The 16,780-nt window shown below is 39.2% G+C and overlaps 1 protein-coding gene across 7 annotated transcripts in view; it reads right to left on the bottom strand.

The window, feature by feature from the left end:
- The window catches only part of cnih3 (cornichon family AMPA receptor auxiliary protein 3), a 131,697-nt gene that overhangs the window by 11,692 nt on the left and 103,225 nt on the right, over window positions 1-16,780 (bottom strand). For 5 of the 7 annotated variants that reach the window (XM_039599203.1, XM_039599205.1, XM_039599207.1 and 2 more), the window contains exons 4-6: window positions 9,035-9,147; window positions 1,102-1,248; window positions 436-491 (exon numbers count right to left, since the gene is read on the bottom strand). In XM_039599203.1, the coding sequence (XP_039455137.1) occupies window positions 464-491; window positions 1,102-1,248; window positions 9,035-9,147 (288 nt within the window). In that variant the 3' untranslated portion in view covers window positions 436-463. The remainder of the gene's footprint in view (window positions 1-435; window positions 492-1,101; window positions 1,249-9,034; window positions 9,148-16,780) is intronic. The other 2 variants (XM_039599209.1, XM_039599208.1) reach the window with 2 other exon arrangements.

Here is a 16,780-nt window from a genome sequence, read left to right as displayed (position 1 = left end):
AGATCAACACTCTCATGATTTTGCTTTTCTATCTGTGTGGTATTGCTGCGATAAACATTACTGTTGGCAAAATATTTATACCCCAAGCAGATACATAAACTGCATTTTTCTACAAGGTGAGGACCTTACTGCAATGTTCAGTTGCAGCATTATCACACACATACAAGAGCAGCTCCATGTTAAAGTTGCAATCCTTCTTTAGTTGTCATCGAAAACCCTCTTCTGAGTTCTATAACTAGACTTGGAAAAAATGGTGTAATCTGGTCAAAATCATCAAATACATATAACCACAACAGCCGTTCATAGTCCAACGTATCAAGATTGAGAAAAGGGCAAACACTGGGGTGGTCATATGGTCAAGGTTTCTTCTGAATAATGCTGTTTTGCCTTTAATACTACCATAGAATGAAATATCAAAAAATATAAGGATTGTACCTTTAAGTGTTTCCACTGATAAGACCTATTAGAGGGATATTTCCAGGTTCCACACACTGCAGCACCCACATGACACATGGAACAAGAATCCGGGGGTTAATAATAACAGCATCGTTAGACATGAACAAGAAAATTGATTTTAACAGTAACATCAGGAAATGACAGACAAATTATACAACAATGGACATGTGATATATTATCAATAATATCAATTATCTTGTTCCACATAAACAACATTTGAACCAATATGTCGTAGTTCTACCCATCAGCATTATTGTGGTGCTTGTCAGTGAAGTAAAGAATCAAATTCTCTTAACATCACATGCATTAGCAGTAGTACACATTACTAGCCTGACATAGCAAACTGGACTTCAAAGTCATATGAGTACATGGAGTTGCATGTGACTGCTGGAGAAATGGTTACTTTATTCAGTGATTTGCACTCATATTGCTTCATCAGTTGGGAAATCAAACCAATGTTACATGACCTGCTGATGTTTAGTCCGGGCAGGAGAACACCTGATCAACTGATCCTTTTCTCCCCATGCTTTTTTAAAAAGTAGCTTCAGTTCAGTTTTACTGCTTATGTGTGTGTTGTAATTAGATTAATGCAATTTATTTACATGTAATCCAATTATCTCCCCATATCACCTGCCCTGTGCTCACCAGTAGAGATAGTAGAAGAAGGAAAGGACGAAGAAGGACAGCTTGCACCAGGCCTCCTTCAGGCAGAACTTGAGTGTGTCACCATTCATCACGGACGCTGGGTCGTACAGCAGCTCCTTAGTGTCCGTTGGGGAATGGAAGTACCTACCACAGAGGGCAAAGACCACACCACGGGTAGTTGACCCGTTCCAGACCACGTGGGAAGGGGTGGGACATGTGGGAGAGATGATGGGTGGAAGTGGAGGAGAAGACAGCATGGAAAAAGATGGCATGATGAGTTTTGAGGTACGCCATCATGCAGAAGACGTGGGTGAAATTGCAGTTGAATATGTTGATGGACACAAATCTTTTGATAAACCTGTCCCCTTCACAGTGATTGCTCATGGTTTAACAACTATTTCTAGCTATGAAAAACCTTTTTGGACCTTATCTGCCCTATTAGCAGCAAATGATGCATTCTAGCTTGCTCACAACCTTTAAAAATCAAGGCATTTATCAACAGGTACCTAAAAGAATAGAAACTAGTCAAGCATGATGGGTCAGAGTTATTTACTGGTAACGTTTTTTCTCTTTTCAATGCTGGAGTTAAATAATAACATCCTCAAAGTAAAACACATTTAAAAATGAGTTTATACAGCTAGCATCCAAAGTTTTTTGAAGAAAACATTAAGACAATTTAATAAATGTGCAAATTATCTACTGAGGAAGTCAAAACCACTACTGCTTCAGAATTCATGTATTTTGCCATTTGGTAATTTTTACACGTCCTCAGAGTGAGCCTTTCCATTGTGATTCATATAGAAATAAAAGATGATTTTAATAGATATGGCAGAGCTGATACATCATAGTCCAGCTCCTAATAATTCAATAAAGAATGCTAACTAGTGTTAATGCTAATAAGGTAGCTAGAAAACAATGATCATTTATCAATGATGATAAACGGATGTTCCTAATTACTCTACGCTGGGAAGAAATCAAGGGCAGATATTGTTTTAAAAATAACATATAGTATAATAGTGTTACACTTTTACATATTATTGCAGGAAACCAGACGCTGTGCTGTGCTAGCTGTGAAAGGGAGGTGAGGTTTAGCAACTAGTTGACTCTGGAAATATCCCAGGAAATTTGACTTATCTTGCAGGGAATTCCCATTTTCAACAAAGTGAGCAAAGTATGACATCATATTTGAATAGATATTCAAATATATTTTCACCCAGGTCTGTTATGTACTTCTAAAAGTATCAGGGCTGGGGTTTTTCAACTCAGCTCATTAAGCTAACAACAAATTCAACAGCAGTAGATTAAATATATAAACTTTATTATGAATTTTCAACTAATTTTTCCTTTCTTCAACTGACACCTACTGACTGATTCACAAATTAAAGAGAAAATCCAACCCAACATCTACACGTCCCAATGCTGTGCTTTTAACATAATCAATATTTGTGAACACTAACAGTCCTCTTCCTTAAAGCTGTGTACAAAGAAGATGCGCAGAGTAACCAGAACACAAAACTTAGTGTGATAGGGGAATTGTAAGATGTTTCCTGGAGCTTTCCAGTGAGACCTACTTCAGGATGGCTGTTCAAATTATGACATAGAAAATATTCGGGAAATGAGACATGAGGAAGGAATTGCCGCCTGTTACTTTAAGGGAGAGCTATTACTGATGCACATTGTCGATGGGGTAATTTGCCCTTAACAGACCCCAGAACTGATATAAATGAGCAGCAATCTGTAACATGGAGTGCTGTGTAACAATGTACTAGACCAGTTGCAATAAGAGAGTTGGCTTCAGGTTATTTTTCTGTCTCCTGCTGTGTTTTGCAGGATTTAATGGGAAATAAAGTCCAACCAGGAAGCTGCCATCATTATGCAACTGGTATCTCTGCTTCGAACCAAGGCTAACAGATGGCTTATGTTCGTACTTTATGGTAATCCATGTATACAGGGAGTGCAGAATTATTAGGCAAGTTGTATTTTTGAGGAATAATTTTATTATTGAACAACAACCATGTTCTCAATGAACCCAAAAACTCATTAATATCAAAGCTGAATGTTTTGGAAGTAGTTTTTAGTTTGTTTTAGTTTTAGCTATTTTAGGGGATATCTGTGTGTGCAGGTGACTATTACTGTGCATAATTATTAGGCAACTTAACAAAAACAAATATATACCCATTTCAATTATTTATTTTACCAGTGAAACCAATATAACATCTCCACATTCACAAATATACATTTCTGACATTCAAAAACAAAACAAAAACAAATCAGCGACCAATATAGCCACCTTTCTTTGCAAGGACACTCAAAAGCCTGCCATCCATGGATTCTGTCAGTGTTTTGATCTGTTCACCATCAACATTGCGTGCAGCAGCAACCACAGCCTCCCAGACACTGTTCAGAGAGGTGTACTGTTTTTCCTCCTTGTAAATCTCACATTTGATGATGGACCACAGGTTCTCAATGGGGTTCAGATCAGGTGAACAAGGAGGCCATGTCATTAGTTTTTCTTCTTTTATACCCTTTCTTGCCAGCCATGATGTGGAGTACTTGGACGCATGTGATGGAGCATTGTCCTGCATGAAAATCATGTTTTTCTTGAAGGATGCAGACTTCTTCCTGTACCACTGCTTGAAGAAGGCGTCTTCCAGAAACTGGCAGTAGGACTGGGAGTTGAGCTTGACTCCATCCTCAACCCGAAAAGGCCCCACAAGCTCATCTTTGATGATACCAGCCCAAACCAGTACTCCACCTCCACCTTGCTGGCGTCTGAGTGGGACTGGAGCTCTGTGCCCTTTACCAATCCAGCCACGGGCCCATCCATCTGGTCCATCAAGACTCACTCTCATTTCATCAGTCCATAAAACCTTAGAAAAATCAGTCTTGAGATATTTCTTGGCCCAGTCTTGACGTTTCAGCTTGTGTGTCTTGTTCAGTGGTGGTCGTCTTTCAGCCTTTCTTACCTTGGCCATGTCTCTGAGTATTGCACACCTTGTGCTTTTGGGCACTCCAGTGATGTTGCAGCTCTGAAATATGGCCAAACTGGTGGCAAGTGGCATCTTGGCAGCTGCACGCTTGACTTTTCTCAGTTCATGGGCAGTTATTTTGCGCCTTGGTTTTTTCCACACGCTTCTTGCGACCCTGTTGACTATTTTGAATGAAACGCTTGATTGTTCGATGATCACGCTTCAGAAGCTTTGCAATTTTAAGACTGCTGCATCCCTCTGCAAGATATCTCACTATTTTTGACTTTTCTGAGCCTGTCAAGTCCTTCTTTTGACCCATTTTGCCAAAGGAAAAGAAGTTGCCTAATAATTATGCACACCTGATATAGGGTGTTGATGTCATTAGACCACACCCCTTCTCATTACAGAGATGCACATCACCTAATATGCTTAATTGGTAGTAGGCTTTCGAGCCTATACAGCTTGGAGTAAGACAACATGCATGAAGAGGATGATGTGGACAAAATACTCATTTGCCTAATAATTCTGCACTCCCTGTATTTGTCATTTACAACTGGGAAATGGTTGTACATTTAGGTGTCAAAAATGAATTACATTGTAAATTCACATATTTACATATGTTTGCTGATATGTCATGCATATATGAAATATGCAACAATGCATTTGAAAATGAGCACCACACAAGGGTTCAGTAATGAGTCACTGTACATGTCCCAACTATACTTTACTGAGGATGAGGTGAACATGTCTGGGTAATCATTAAGAATCTACTGAATATCTAATTTACATACTAAAAATATCATCAATAACTGAATAATAAATGGAAGTCCCTCGAGTAAAGGTGACAGATGAGACATGAAAACATTTGAGACACACTTCTTCCTTTATGCTAGATATAGAGATGTTTGGTGTTAATAATTTTGTTCACACACAACAAACAGCACTCTCTCTCTCTCTAACTCACACACACAGACACACTCTTTGGGAAAGATTCAGCTGGTAAGCAAAGAATTTTAACAGCAAAACTACAGTGGCCAGGCTGTCTTGGAATTCCCTCTACAACCCCCTACATTGATATTATTGCATGCTAAACTAGTTTTTAAATAATCAAGAAAATATCCCTCACGAATGGACAAGTTGTCAGTTCCATCACTGCAGGCTGTATGTAATTACGGTTGCTCTACCGAGGCCTTAATGTTCCTTGTCTCATAATATGTAGATCTACCTTTGTACTGTGACTTTAACATCCAAAGGAGAATTTGAAAACTAGACAGGCAGTCCTACAGATTATTTCAACTAAGTTACAAGAATTCTGACATATGAAGATTATTTTTACAAAATTAAACCTTCTCCAGTTATTTCTTTTCTCTCTACAGACCTACGGATTACTCAGTCTAAGATCCTAGCTAAATACTTTACGCTTTCTGGGGGTTAAATTGCAAATGTTGAAAATTAGTAATTCTCCAACCACGTGACTAGAATAAGATCCAAGATTTTGTTTAATTTAGATAGACTAATTAGGTTTTTTGAGAATTTCAAAAGAAACTTTACCTGAAACTTTACTATCGGTAAATAGCTTACTATCAGCTGTTTTTTTTTTTGACAAATCTTGTTACAGTAGTTATTAATACATTCACTCCCCCATCCACAGCCTACTGTCCTCTCTCCATCCCTCACTCTCCTCTGAATCACCGTGTCAATATTAGATCTTTCACCCATCACTCACTCATTCACTTTCTCTGTTCTACTTCCTGCCAATCCCTACTTTCTCCCCATCTTCCTTTCCTTGTCTACTTATCTTTCAGCTCACACATCAGTAGCTGGTGGGCATCTGCAAACTCTGCAGTTAATGAGATAGCAAAATGTTTTCTCTTCTTTTCTCTCCTCTTCTTCTGTAACTTCAACCAGCTGAGCACACGAGCTTGAACCAATGATGCTGCCAGCAGTCCATTTCTATCCCACTAACCAGCGGGAGGACCAGCAACAAAGATGACAACAAATAAAGAAGGAGCAGCAAAGGAAACGTGAAGATCACTGATTGGTGACTCATCTTTTAGACTCTGCAGTCTTGAAAAGCAAAGAAAAATGTAGTTGCAACAAATATGGATTTGCTTATACAAAACTGATATTCTCAAAAATCTGGTCAATTATGCTTAGGCAATATCATGGTATCACGGTATAAGATGATTTTTAATTTCTGACTATTAAACTCTGTTCAGGTGATGAAGTGAGGGCTCTGAGGTGTTCTGCAAAAAGCAGTATTTAACCATGGACTAAAATAGAAAGAAAATAGAAAATATGAATGTAGCAAGCATTATGTTATCCACTAATTTGTGAAGTCCCATATTAGCCATCTCTAAAAATTTGTGACAGTCACTAGCCAATCAGCACACCTTGGTTTACCCTCCTTTCTGACACTCACAATTGCCCTTAAAAAATCATGCTGTATTATAAATGACTTATATTAGCAACTGAGTTGATAAAATCATCTGGAGAGTGTTTAATGTGGTCCAAGAACAAGGGAGCACAAGGCCGTTTTTTGGCCACAAATCCCAGGCCAGAAACTGCCCCAGTGCAAGTTGGAGGTCATTGGTCAACGAAACCAACAAAACCACCTCATCGATAAAGCACAGATACTGTGATTACTGAACCAGACTCCTTTCACTCATTTTCTGTGTTTAGATACACAGAAATTATGAATAGAATTGGTGACAGAGAGCAGTCCAGCTTCCAGCAGTCCAACTTATTGCTGGCAATACAGCTCTCTGGCCATGGTTGAACAGGGATAGGATAGCCTGGAGCCATACTCCTGTACCTCCCTCAGGACACCATGGGGGAAAACAGTTTTCTGCATTCTCCACAAAATACATATAAACTGGTTGGGCACCCTGAAATATCCTACACAGGATGAAGAACTGGTCCAGTGTTTAATGACCAGCATGCATTGTTCTTCCAGAATTGCTGGTTCAACTCACAGATGGACTCTCCTCACCTGTACCTTAGCATAGACCTTCCCAGTCAAGCTGAGAAGTATGATACACCTAAAGCTGGAACATACTCTCCAATCCCCCTTCTTGAAGAGGGGAACCACCACCTCAGTCTGCCAATCCAGAGGCACCATCCACACAGTGTTGCAGAGGGGTGTCCGCCCTGACAGTTCACAACATCCAGAGCCTTGAGAAACTCAGGGTGAATATCATTCACCTCAGGAGCTCATCCACCAAGGAGTTGATTAACTGCATCAGTGATTTCACCTCCAGTAAAGGGTGAATCAGCTTCTTCGTCTCCACATTCTGCTTCCGCTATGAAGTAGTGCCAGTGGGATTGAAGAGATGCTCAAAGTATTTCTTCCATCATTTGACTATGTTCTTGAGGTTGAGGTTAGCAGTCCCATTCCTACTGTATACAATGTGGATAGGGAGCTCCTTCCCCTTCCCTGAACTAGTGCCTAACTGGAGTTTTTGCCTTGAGCTGCACTCTGGAATTACATAAGTTGCCATGCTCAACAGGACTCCTTCTCCAGCTTGAAAGCTCTCTTCACCTCCAGTGTCCACCATCTGGAGATTACAGCCAAAACATGGAGCATATCATACAGCCTCAAGTCACCTCTGCAATAGAGGTGCTGACGATGGTCCATTCAGACTCAAGGTACCAAGCCTCTGTCAGAATGCTTTCAAAGTTCTATCAGAGGTGGGAGTTGAAGATCCTGCGGACCGGGGCCAGGACATCCTCACTATTCACATCTGAATGTGTCAGTCCTGTCCAGTATTCTCCCCTGCAGCTGACATCTCTGCTCCTCTCTTCACTCACGTGTCCAGAACATATGCGTGAAGATCTGACAATACAATTACAAACTCGATCATTAACCTTAAGCTTAGGGTCTCCTGGTGCCACATGCACTTATGAATACTCTTTTTTTTTTAACCTGGTGTTCATTATGGACAAACTGTGATTAGCACAAAAGTCCAACAACAAAACACCATTTGGTTTCAGATCATTGTTGACTGTTTGATTGTTGTTGAAGATTTTTGGGGTATGGAGTTGAGATTCAAGGTAGTTTTAACTGTGTGGTCAAGGCCACATCTACTTGCTATCATCCCTTACCATAATAATAAGAGGTAAGTTGACTTTTAATTTTTCTTGGATAAATGTATTCGTAATGTGAATTTGCATGGCATTTATTCGGCTCTGGTAAGATGAACTTGCACTCTGTACTGAGCTGTTAATAAGCAGTCAGGTTTTCAAAAACCTTTACATGTATTTTTTTTAATATCCCTGGTGACCATTAAAGCAAAGTTATAGATCTTATGACATTCGCTAGATAGGATATTTAAAACTGCCCAAACGCTTCACAAAGACATCTGCAGAGAAGTAGTTCGAGTACATCCAGACAGAAAAAAGGGTTCTAGAATTAAATCAGTAAACTATAAGACTTCTTCTTAAGCAATGGTTGAAAATTGTGCATTAACATAAAAGAGGTTTATAGCATTAAGTAGCATTTTTATTCATGTTGCACTGCCACTACTGGAGATGCGCAATACAGTTAGCATTTATTTAGTTCTCTTTAAAGGCTCGGTATAATTAGTTTACAGAGAAATGTTGCTCAAATGAAAGAAAAAGTACATCTGTTGGTTACTGTTTCCATCTCAGGATTTATACATATATTGTGCTCTAGTAAGTATTTATAACAGCGGGATAAGGGATTCACTTCAAATAGTGCTGAAATAAAACATTAATGTTTGGCTACATATATTGTATATGTTAGGTGAAAAATTCCTTGCTTGAGTCTCTTGCTAACAGATTTTCTTATAAATAAAATAAAATATCTGAATCATAAGCCTCATCTTTTAATCCAAATGTCTTTGGGTCAAAACAACCTTAGCCAATAAGATGCCATCTGAAAAATCAGGGCAAAGTGTACACATTCACACAGATACACATGGGACGATGGATTGGATAGTTACCTCCACGTGTTGTAGAAGAGCAGGGGAATGTTGAGGCCCACAGTCAGCCACTCCTGAGCACACAGGAACATGATGCAGAACAACACATGGATGGAGTACTCTGGCAGCACCAGCTACAGGACAGAGAGAAATAGGAGAAACATCGATTGCTAAAGTTAAAGACCTTTTCAGCAGGCTTATGTCTCCTTGTTGCATTACTTGGGACCATTGTTATCAGATATTGAGTGAGTGGCATTTGCTTTAAGACAAGGACTGAGTAATAGGCCAGGACTATATTTAATTAAACACAATGGCAGTTGGTGAGCAGATGCCACATTATCATTTTAATTCCCAACATTGCAGGAAAACACTTCATCATTAGCATTTAAATCCTTAACCCAACATATATTTACCCATTAAAAATCTGCTTATATGTGTAGGGATGTTTAGCTTATTTTAGAGTTTAGACATGTAGGAATGTTTAGTTTGCTTTAGAGTTTAGAAATGTGTTAAGATAGAATGTAGAATTATGGTAGAGACACTGACACTGCCCTCAATATAATAAAGGCCTGATTGTGTCGTGAGCTTAGAAGTAGATTTGGAACTGGATAACTGTGGTCTGGAGGGGAGATGGTATTTATGGCCCCTAGGAAGAGACACATACCCACAGTGTTTTAACTGATATACTCCCACACCTATATGCACACTCACTTACGTGCACGCATATATCAGCTATGCACACACAGTCACTCACGAGCACTCACATAGACACGCGGGAACGCGCACATGTAGGCATTCACGTGCTCGCACACACACAAGTAAAAGTAGGTAAACATAGCACTTAGTTTTATGGCACCTCGTAGAGGGATTAGAAGGGGGGTCACTTATACAAAACTGCATGTAACAGACAAAGGGGTTGAGATCTGCAGAGAAAGTCCGGGGTTCTGTACATCTCCCTTCTAGAAGGTATAATCAATAAGTGTGTATTAATAAAGGTATTGTTAATTGACTACTGAGTCCCGGTGTTCTTTCTGGAAGCCTGACGAATATACGAACCGGGGTGAAACTGCTTTTGCAACATATGCAATTCAAACGGCCAAATGCCCCAATTTATAATATGGAGAGCTTTGCGTCATAATGGTTATTTCATATTGATGGCAGAGCTTTGTTGTTATTGTTATTGTCATAATTGTTAAATATGAAAATACATATAAAATTCCTTCTAAATATTTACATGTCAAAGTATCTTTGGTAAATGGCCTGCATGTATAGCGCTTTACTCAGTCCCTAAGCACCCCAAAGCGCTTTACACTACATTCAGTCATTCACACACTGGCGATGGCAAGCTACATTGCAGCCACAGCTGCCCTGGGGCACACTGACAGAGGCGAGGCTGCCGGACACTGGCGCCACCGGGCCCTCTGACCACCACCAGCAGGCAAACATGGGGTTAGTATCTTGCCCAAGGATATTTGGCATGCAGCCAGGAGGCAACCTGGGATTGAACCACCGACCTTCTGATTGGTGGCGGACCTGCTCTACCACCTGAGCTACAGCCACCCCGTTTATTCATCTTTATCTATCCTTTGCTTTTTGTGGTTCAGTTACTTAAGTTACTTTAGGTCAAACTAAACAGATATATATTTGCCTGCCAAAGGAGTTGGCGTGCAACCAGCATGGCTAAAATTGCTTGTCATGCAAATCCCTGTGAACACCTGAATACCCAGTATTTTTGTCCACTGAAATCAGTGGTAGCTCTTTACCACTTTACGAAATATAATTCACAAAGAAAGCCACTTCACTTTTCATGTATATTTAACAGCATACAGGGCGATGAATTATGGTACTATTCAAAACCGCCTGGCCTTGAACATTGCTCGGTACGCTGCCATAAAGAGGCAGTGTTCAGGATGCATTATTCAGATGGCTACACGTTTCCTAATAAAGGAGAAACACATTTCCATTGAATAGCTCTTTAAGTGCAGGAGACCGAAAAACTGCTGCTAAGACAAAACCTAAATATATCCATTCGAGTTCACACATTCAGCAGGGATGCAATGCACAATGCACATGCCAATGCAGCATTCATGTTGTACATTGACGACAACACAGACACACACACTCCTCTCCCACCAGGGATAAAAACTTATTAAAATACAAAGAGTGACACTGAGCTGAACAGCAGCCCTCTTGTTCAAATCCTTAATTCATGTTGGTTGACAGCACAGATGACGGTATAAACACAATCCATCAGTGCAGAAGACACGCAGCAAAGCTAAGCACTTAAAACTTTTTTGCTGTTCTGGACATTTTTTTACTCTCAATGTTTCAAAGGATTTTAATGAACCTAAAGGCCTTGTTTAATGGTGTGACACTGGTCGCAAAATTGTAAAACAAGAGTAAACTCAGATGAACAAATGTATAAAATATATTATGTGTAATTCTGAATACTCTCAAAGGCTCAATCCAATCCACAGACAAATAAGTGCAATCTGAACACACGTAAAGCTATTTTACAAATGCGGATATCAAAACCTGAATAAACAACAGTCATTTATGCACAAGTTTAATTTCACAAATCTGATTATTTTTGTATTTAAAGGGTTTTTTTGTGCGTACAAATGTGTAAATATCTGGGCAAACAGGAATTTGACCACAAGAGGACAACTACAGGTAACATCAGGAGGGCGTTCTACATGGAAGATTTGTTTGGGATCAAACTTAAGAAAGAGCTCTCTTTCTGGAGAATGTTGGCTACTGAGTATAAAACTCAGATCTGCAGTTTTCTACTGGGGGAATCCCACTAGAAACCAGTAGCCACGATAGTGTGAACAAGTCTTTTCTTTGGTCTGTTTGTTTTTAATTTCTTTTTCTTACTAGAACACCCTGTTGGCTGCTAAAGTGGCGACATCACACCTTCTTAAAAAACTGCACAAAAATTGTTCCAGGTGACAACACACATTTAGTTGACCTTCTAGCATCTCCAGCTAAAAGAAAACAACCAGGCACTGCAGCAAATGCTTACACTCTTACAAATGGGCATTCAAACAAAAGAGTTAAATCAAATGGTCTGATCACAAACCATTCAGTCAAGGTCAGCTGAGCAGCCATATTTATATGAACAGCTGTTTAGGAATTTGTCATCCTAATAAACTACTATTTTTTTATTGTGTGCTGTCACATTCAACTTGGTGACCACATAGTATAGTGGTTTACCCATTTGCATTACAAATAAAAGGTAGTTGGTTCAATTCCAACCAGCGACAGAAAGTTGTGAGAAAAGTGGTGTGTTCACAATACAGCAAGAGTATGATTGCCATTGCAACCACATACATGAATCTGTTACAGCTTTATAATTTATTTCATGGCTCAGAATGGAAATGCAAATACTGATAATTATTAAACCCATTATGCAGTGTTGGCAACTCTGCTGTGATTAATTTGCATTCATTGAATGTGTTCACAATTTGTATGGCTCAGTGAGGATATGTGTAGGGGGATTTTGTTTGTATGGCTCAGTGAGGATTATGAACTACACACTGACCCATTAAAAGGGAGTTTTTCCTTCCCACTGTCGCCAAAGTGCTTGCTCACTCTCTGTATATATATTATTGTAGGGTCTACCTTACAATATAAAGTGCCTTGAGGTGACTGATGTTGTGATTTGGTGCTGTTTAAATAAAACTGAATTGAATTGAAAAAAATCAAGACTATTGCCACCATTTTTGTGTTCCCTATGCACCCAGACTGCTATTCAAGGGTTGAGTCTTGTTTAGAATTAGGGTTCAGATATAAAGTTGTGATGGTTAACATTTGGGTACACTTGAGAACACATTATTCATCAGTCATTGGCTGTCTTCACAAGCACATATAAAAAAAATTGTGTGTTGGAGCATATGCAATCAAATTACATGCTAATGGGTATCAAACTATATCTTTCTGAAGCTCTCTCTGCGTCTGTTTATGTGTTGACTGAAAACCCATCTGGGACTGCCTGGCAGGGACTGGAGATCTGTTTCTCTAGCTGTGGAGCCCAGGGGCCACCCTTACAACCATCTGATCCATCGTTTATCAGTCTTCACATGGGGCTCTAGATTTTACACCCATGTGAATACTTTTTAGAGCTTCCTCCACACCGAGCAGAGAGCACTCATGACATTTGTGCTATGACACTGAATGGATACATAAATGCATGAACATGTTTATTACTGTGACTAAAATATGGCAGGCACAAGTTAAAGATGCAATATGTGACATTACCATAGGTAGGAAACAACACCCCTGTAACACATGCCCAACCAAGCATCAGTCTCCAGGGCTGAAACATGAAGCCATTGTGGAGCGTCCAAGGACTGCACTTCTTCTGATTGCCACTTGAAGCTGGCACAAATAGTGAGTCAGTCACCATAGATTCCCATGTTGAAATGTTTACAGCATAAAACAGCATGTTTGTAGTCTTGTTTTAACCTGGATATTGGAAGTGTTGCCTTTCATGTTAACTATAGTTGTATGTTTGATATTTTCCTTGTATTACTGCAGTTCGTGGTGTAGACACTTTGTTTTAGGGCTGCACGATTAATCGTTAGAAAATCGCGATCTCGATTCATACTTATGTGCGATCTCATTTCCAAATGACAACGATTTAAAAAAAAAAAAAGAAAAGAAAAAAAGAAAAAAGACGACGACTATTGTACCGCATATTGATCCGGGACGTAATCTGCATGAAAACAAGCGCTCCCTCTTCCTGCTCAACAAATGACAAGGGCGGAGCCTTATACCACCTGATACAGAAGCTGTGCCGTGATGCTCAAATTGGCAGGGAAAAAACAACGGAGAACACGTCAGGGATGACGAGAAAGTGACAGGAGAAAATTCATCCCGGTCAACCACCCAAACATCAATAACGGGAACCTTATACAGCGCCTATACTCCTCGAACTCCCGCAGGCACAAAGAAATTATGGAGGCTATTACTTATCACCTGACCAAAGATATGTCAACACTGTGCAAAACGAGGGATTTAGGAAAATGATCAACACCCTAGATAAACGCTACACAGTGTCGTCCAGCAACTATTTTTCTATTGTTGCACTACCTGCTCTATACACGCAGTGTCCAGCAATGGTGGAGACGGAATTTCAAGCAGTACAACATTTTGCGGCAACCACAAAATGTGAGGCATTTATTGTTTTTATGTTTATTTATTGTTTTTATGTTCAGTTTCAACTGTTACGAAGTTGATGTGCAGTTAATAAGTGCAATAAATATTTATATTGGAAAAGAAAATCGTGAGAGAATCGTGATCTCAATTTTAAGCAAAAAAATCGTGATTCTCATTTTATGCAAAATCGTGCAGCCCTACTTTGTTTCACAGGTGTCCTTAAACAGGAAACTGCAGCTGCTAGCTGTTTGCTAGGCCTCACCTTCCACTAACTGGAGCTGCTAACCTGTCCAAGACATTTGTGCTGCAGTGTGCGAGAGTGCTATTGTAGTATTTTATCAGTTCCTATTAAGCAACAATTTAGCAAGTGTTTGTTGACAGTGCACTGCAACTGTACAGTTTATGAATGACTGCACTAGCAAGCTTGCTAGTCAAGCTCCCTAGAGTTAACTGATAAATCCACCCACTGTTACAAATAAGGCTGCTTCTAGCGCCAAAAAAACCCAACAGAAAATGTCAAGGTTCAAAATGCTTAGCCATCATGATGTCACCCACTGGTTTTGAAGTATGTTTTCTATATTTACATATACATAGATAGAATATCTATCTATATGCAAAGCTATTGCATTGGATTGAATTAGTATGTCAAGAATTCACCATAATTTGCTGCAGCATTTACATCATATTTAGAAAGTTTAAAAACAGCTTTATAGAGTTGCATCAGAAATTACACTCCTTGGAGTTACCACTCAGCTAAACCTCCTCCAGAATGTATAATTATAAACCGTGTGATTTTCATTTCTCAAGATTATGCTTAGCTCCAGTATCCCTCACATACTTGTAAAAACATAGGATGAGGATGATCTAAATTAACTGAGATTGATCACATTTTTTTCCAGTATCAAAGCAACAGTTATCTATTTATCTATGTAGATATACTGCAAAGAGCATTTAACATGCTTTCTCTGTTGGTGTCTTTTCTAACAGTCAGTACTGAATGACTGTTAAATTAGGGTTGCTATTAAATTAGGGTTGCTGAACCACAAGAAAACTGATTAAATTACCATGAATAAATAATGTATTATATTGAATGTGTAAAAGAATCAAGGGATTAAAAAAGAATGATAGAAAAATGTCATAGGAATAATCACAGTTAGCGGGGTTTTTTTGTAAAGCTTTAAAGTGGACATGAAACACTACATGTATAAAGGCAAAGTTACATCATGGATTTCTGCTCTCAAGAACTAACAGTGATGTAACTCTGTCTGTGGAGCTGGATTTAGGATATAAGGGCTTAAAGTTTTTAAAAGATATATAGTGCCATCTTATATCAGTGGGTTAGTTGTTGATTGTGGTCAATAGACTTACATTAGTTTATGTTTGCTAATTAGTAACAGACCTAAAAATGAGGACACTGAAACTAACCCCTTTTATGTTAAGAAACCGAGGATATACTGTCCACTTTCACTCTCTATTCCGTAAGCAGTAAGTGGTTTTTTGTTGTTTGGCTAGCTGCACTGACACAGGAAAATGCACGTTAGCTGTAATGTTCATGCTTGTAAATAACTTTATGAATGAGGACAGTGTAAATGATTTTATTTTGGTCCCTGGTTTGTGTTAAATGAGAAAAGGCACCCATATCCATATGATTGAGTTATGAGGCTGTTGTGTGTGCATATGTGGTGGGATATAACAACACCTCTGATAAAATATCAGGCTTATATGATTATTCCATGATGCATTCAGGTAAGTAGGCTGATTTTCACACCTGAAAATGCCACCATTCCAATTAAAGGCTGTAGATGAATTGTTAACACGACATTCAGTTTGCTCAATTTTGGGTTTATATTCCACAGCAGCCCCAAAGCCGTAGCCAACAGTTGATTAGCTCGCTGGGAAAAAAGGGAAACAACTTGCCTGGCTCCTACCAAAGTTAACACACGGGCCACCAAATGCTAATCTTAAATTGAAAAAGGGGAAACAACTGGATTTTATTTATTAACTTTCTAGCACATGAACAACTTTTTGTAAAAACACCACTTGACTCAACACCACTACTTAGTTCTGGTGATAAACTATGTTGTAGGTTGTGATACGAGTATATACGAGTAAAGGTGGTCGCTCCAGCTGTTTATTTCTGCATTATTTTCTGTATTGTACTTGTCCTCTTAGAAGTAAGTATTACTGCAAATCAATACTGATCAATGACCTTTATCCTGTGAGGAATCATTTCTATTCTGATTGGGAATGGTCTTTTAAAATGGCACCCATTCCCAGGGTACAACTGTCAGTAAATGCTTTGATGAGGATGAATCAAAACACCTATGGAGGACTTTGGGAAGATGAGTTCACTATTCACATCAAATTACCAAATATCTTTGGGAAGAATGGCGAGCCGCTCTCCTCTGGTTTAAGAAACTTGGAGAAACCATAACAAGGTGGAGAGAAGCTGAAACTCTGCTCTGGTACAATGCGGTGGCCCAGGGCCTTAATAAGACCTCATGATGTCATTATATTAGAGTGGACATTTGTAAGAAACACAGATGTGTCTCTTTTCTCCTCCATCCATTGTATTTCCATCCACTGTCACTTTGTCTGGAAAACAGC

This window comes from Oreochromis aureus, linkage group 15 (genome assembly GCF_013358895.1).
Source record: "Oreochromis aureus strain Israel breed Guangdong linkage group 15, ZZ_aureus, whole genome shotgun sequence".
In the NCBI taxonomy this organism is placed as follows: Eukaryota; Metazoa; Chordata; class Actinopteri; order Cichliformes; family Cichlidae; genus Oreochromis; species Oreochromis aureus.
The sequence above is the reverse complement of the archived record's forward strand: the minus strand, read 5'-3'. Positions and strand labels throughout refer to the sequence as shown.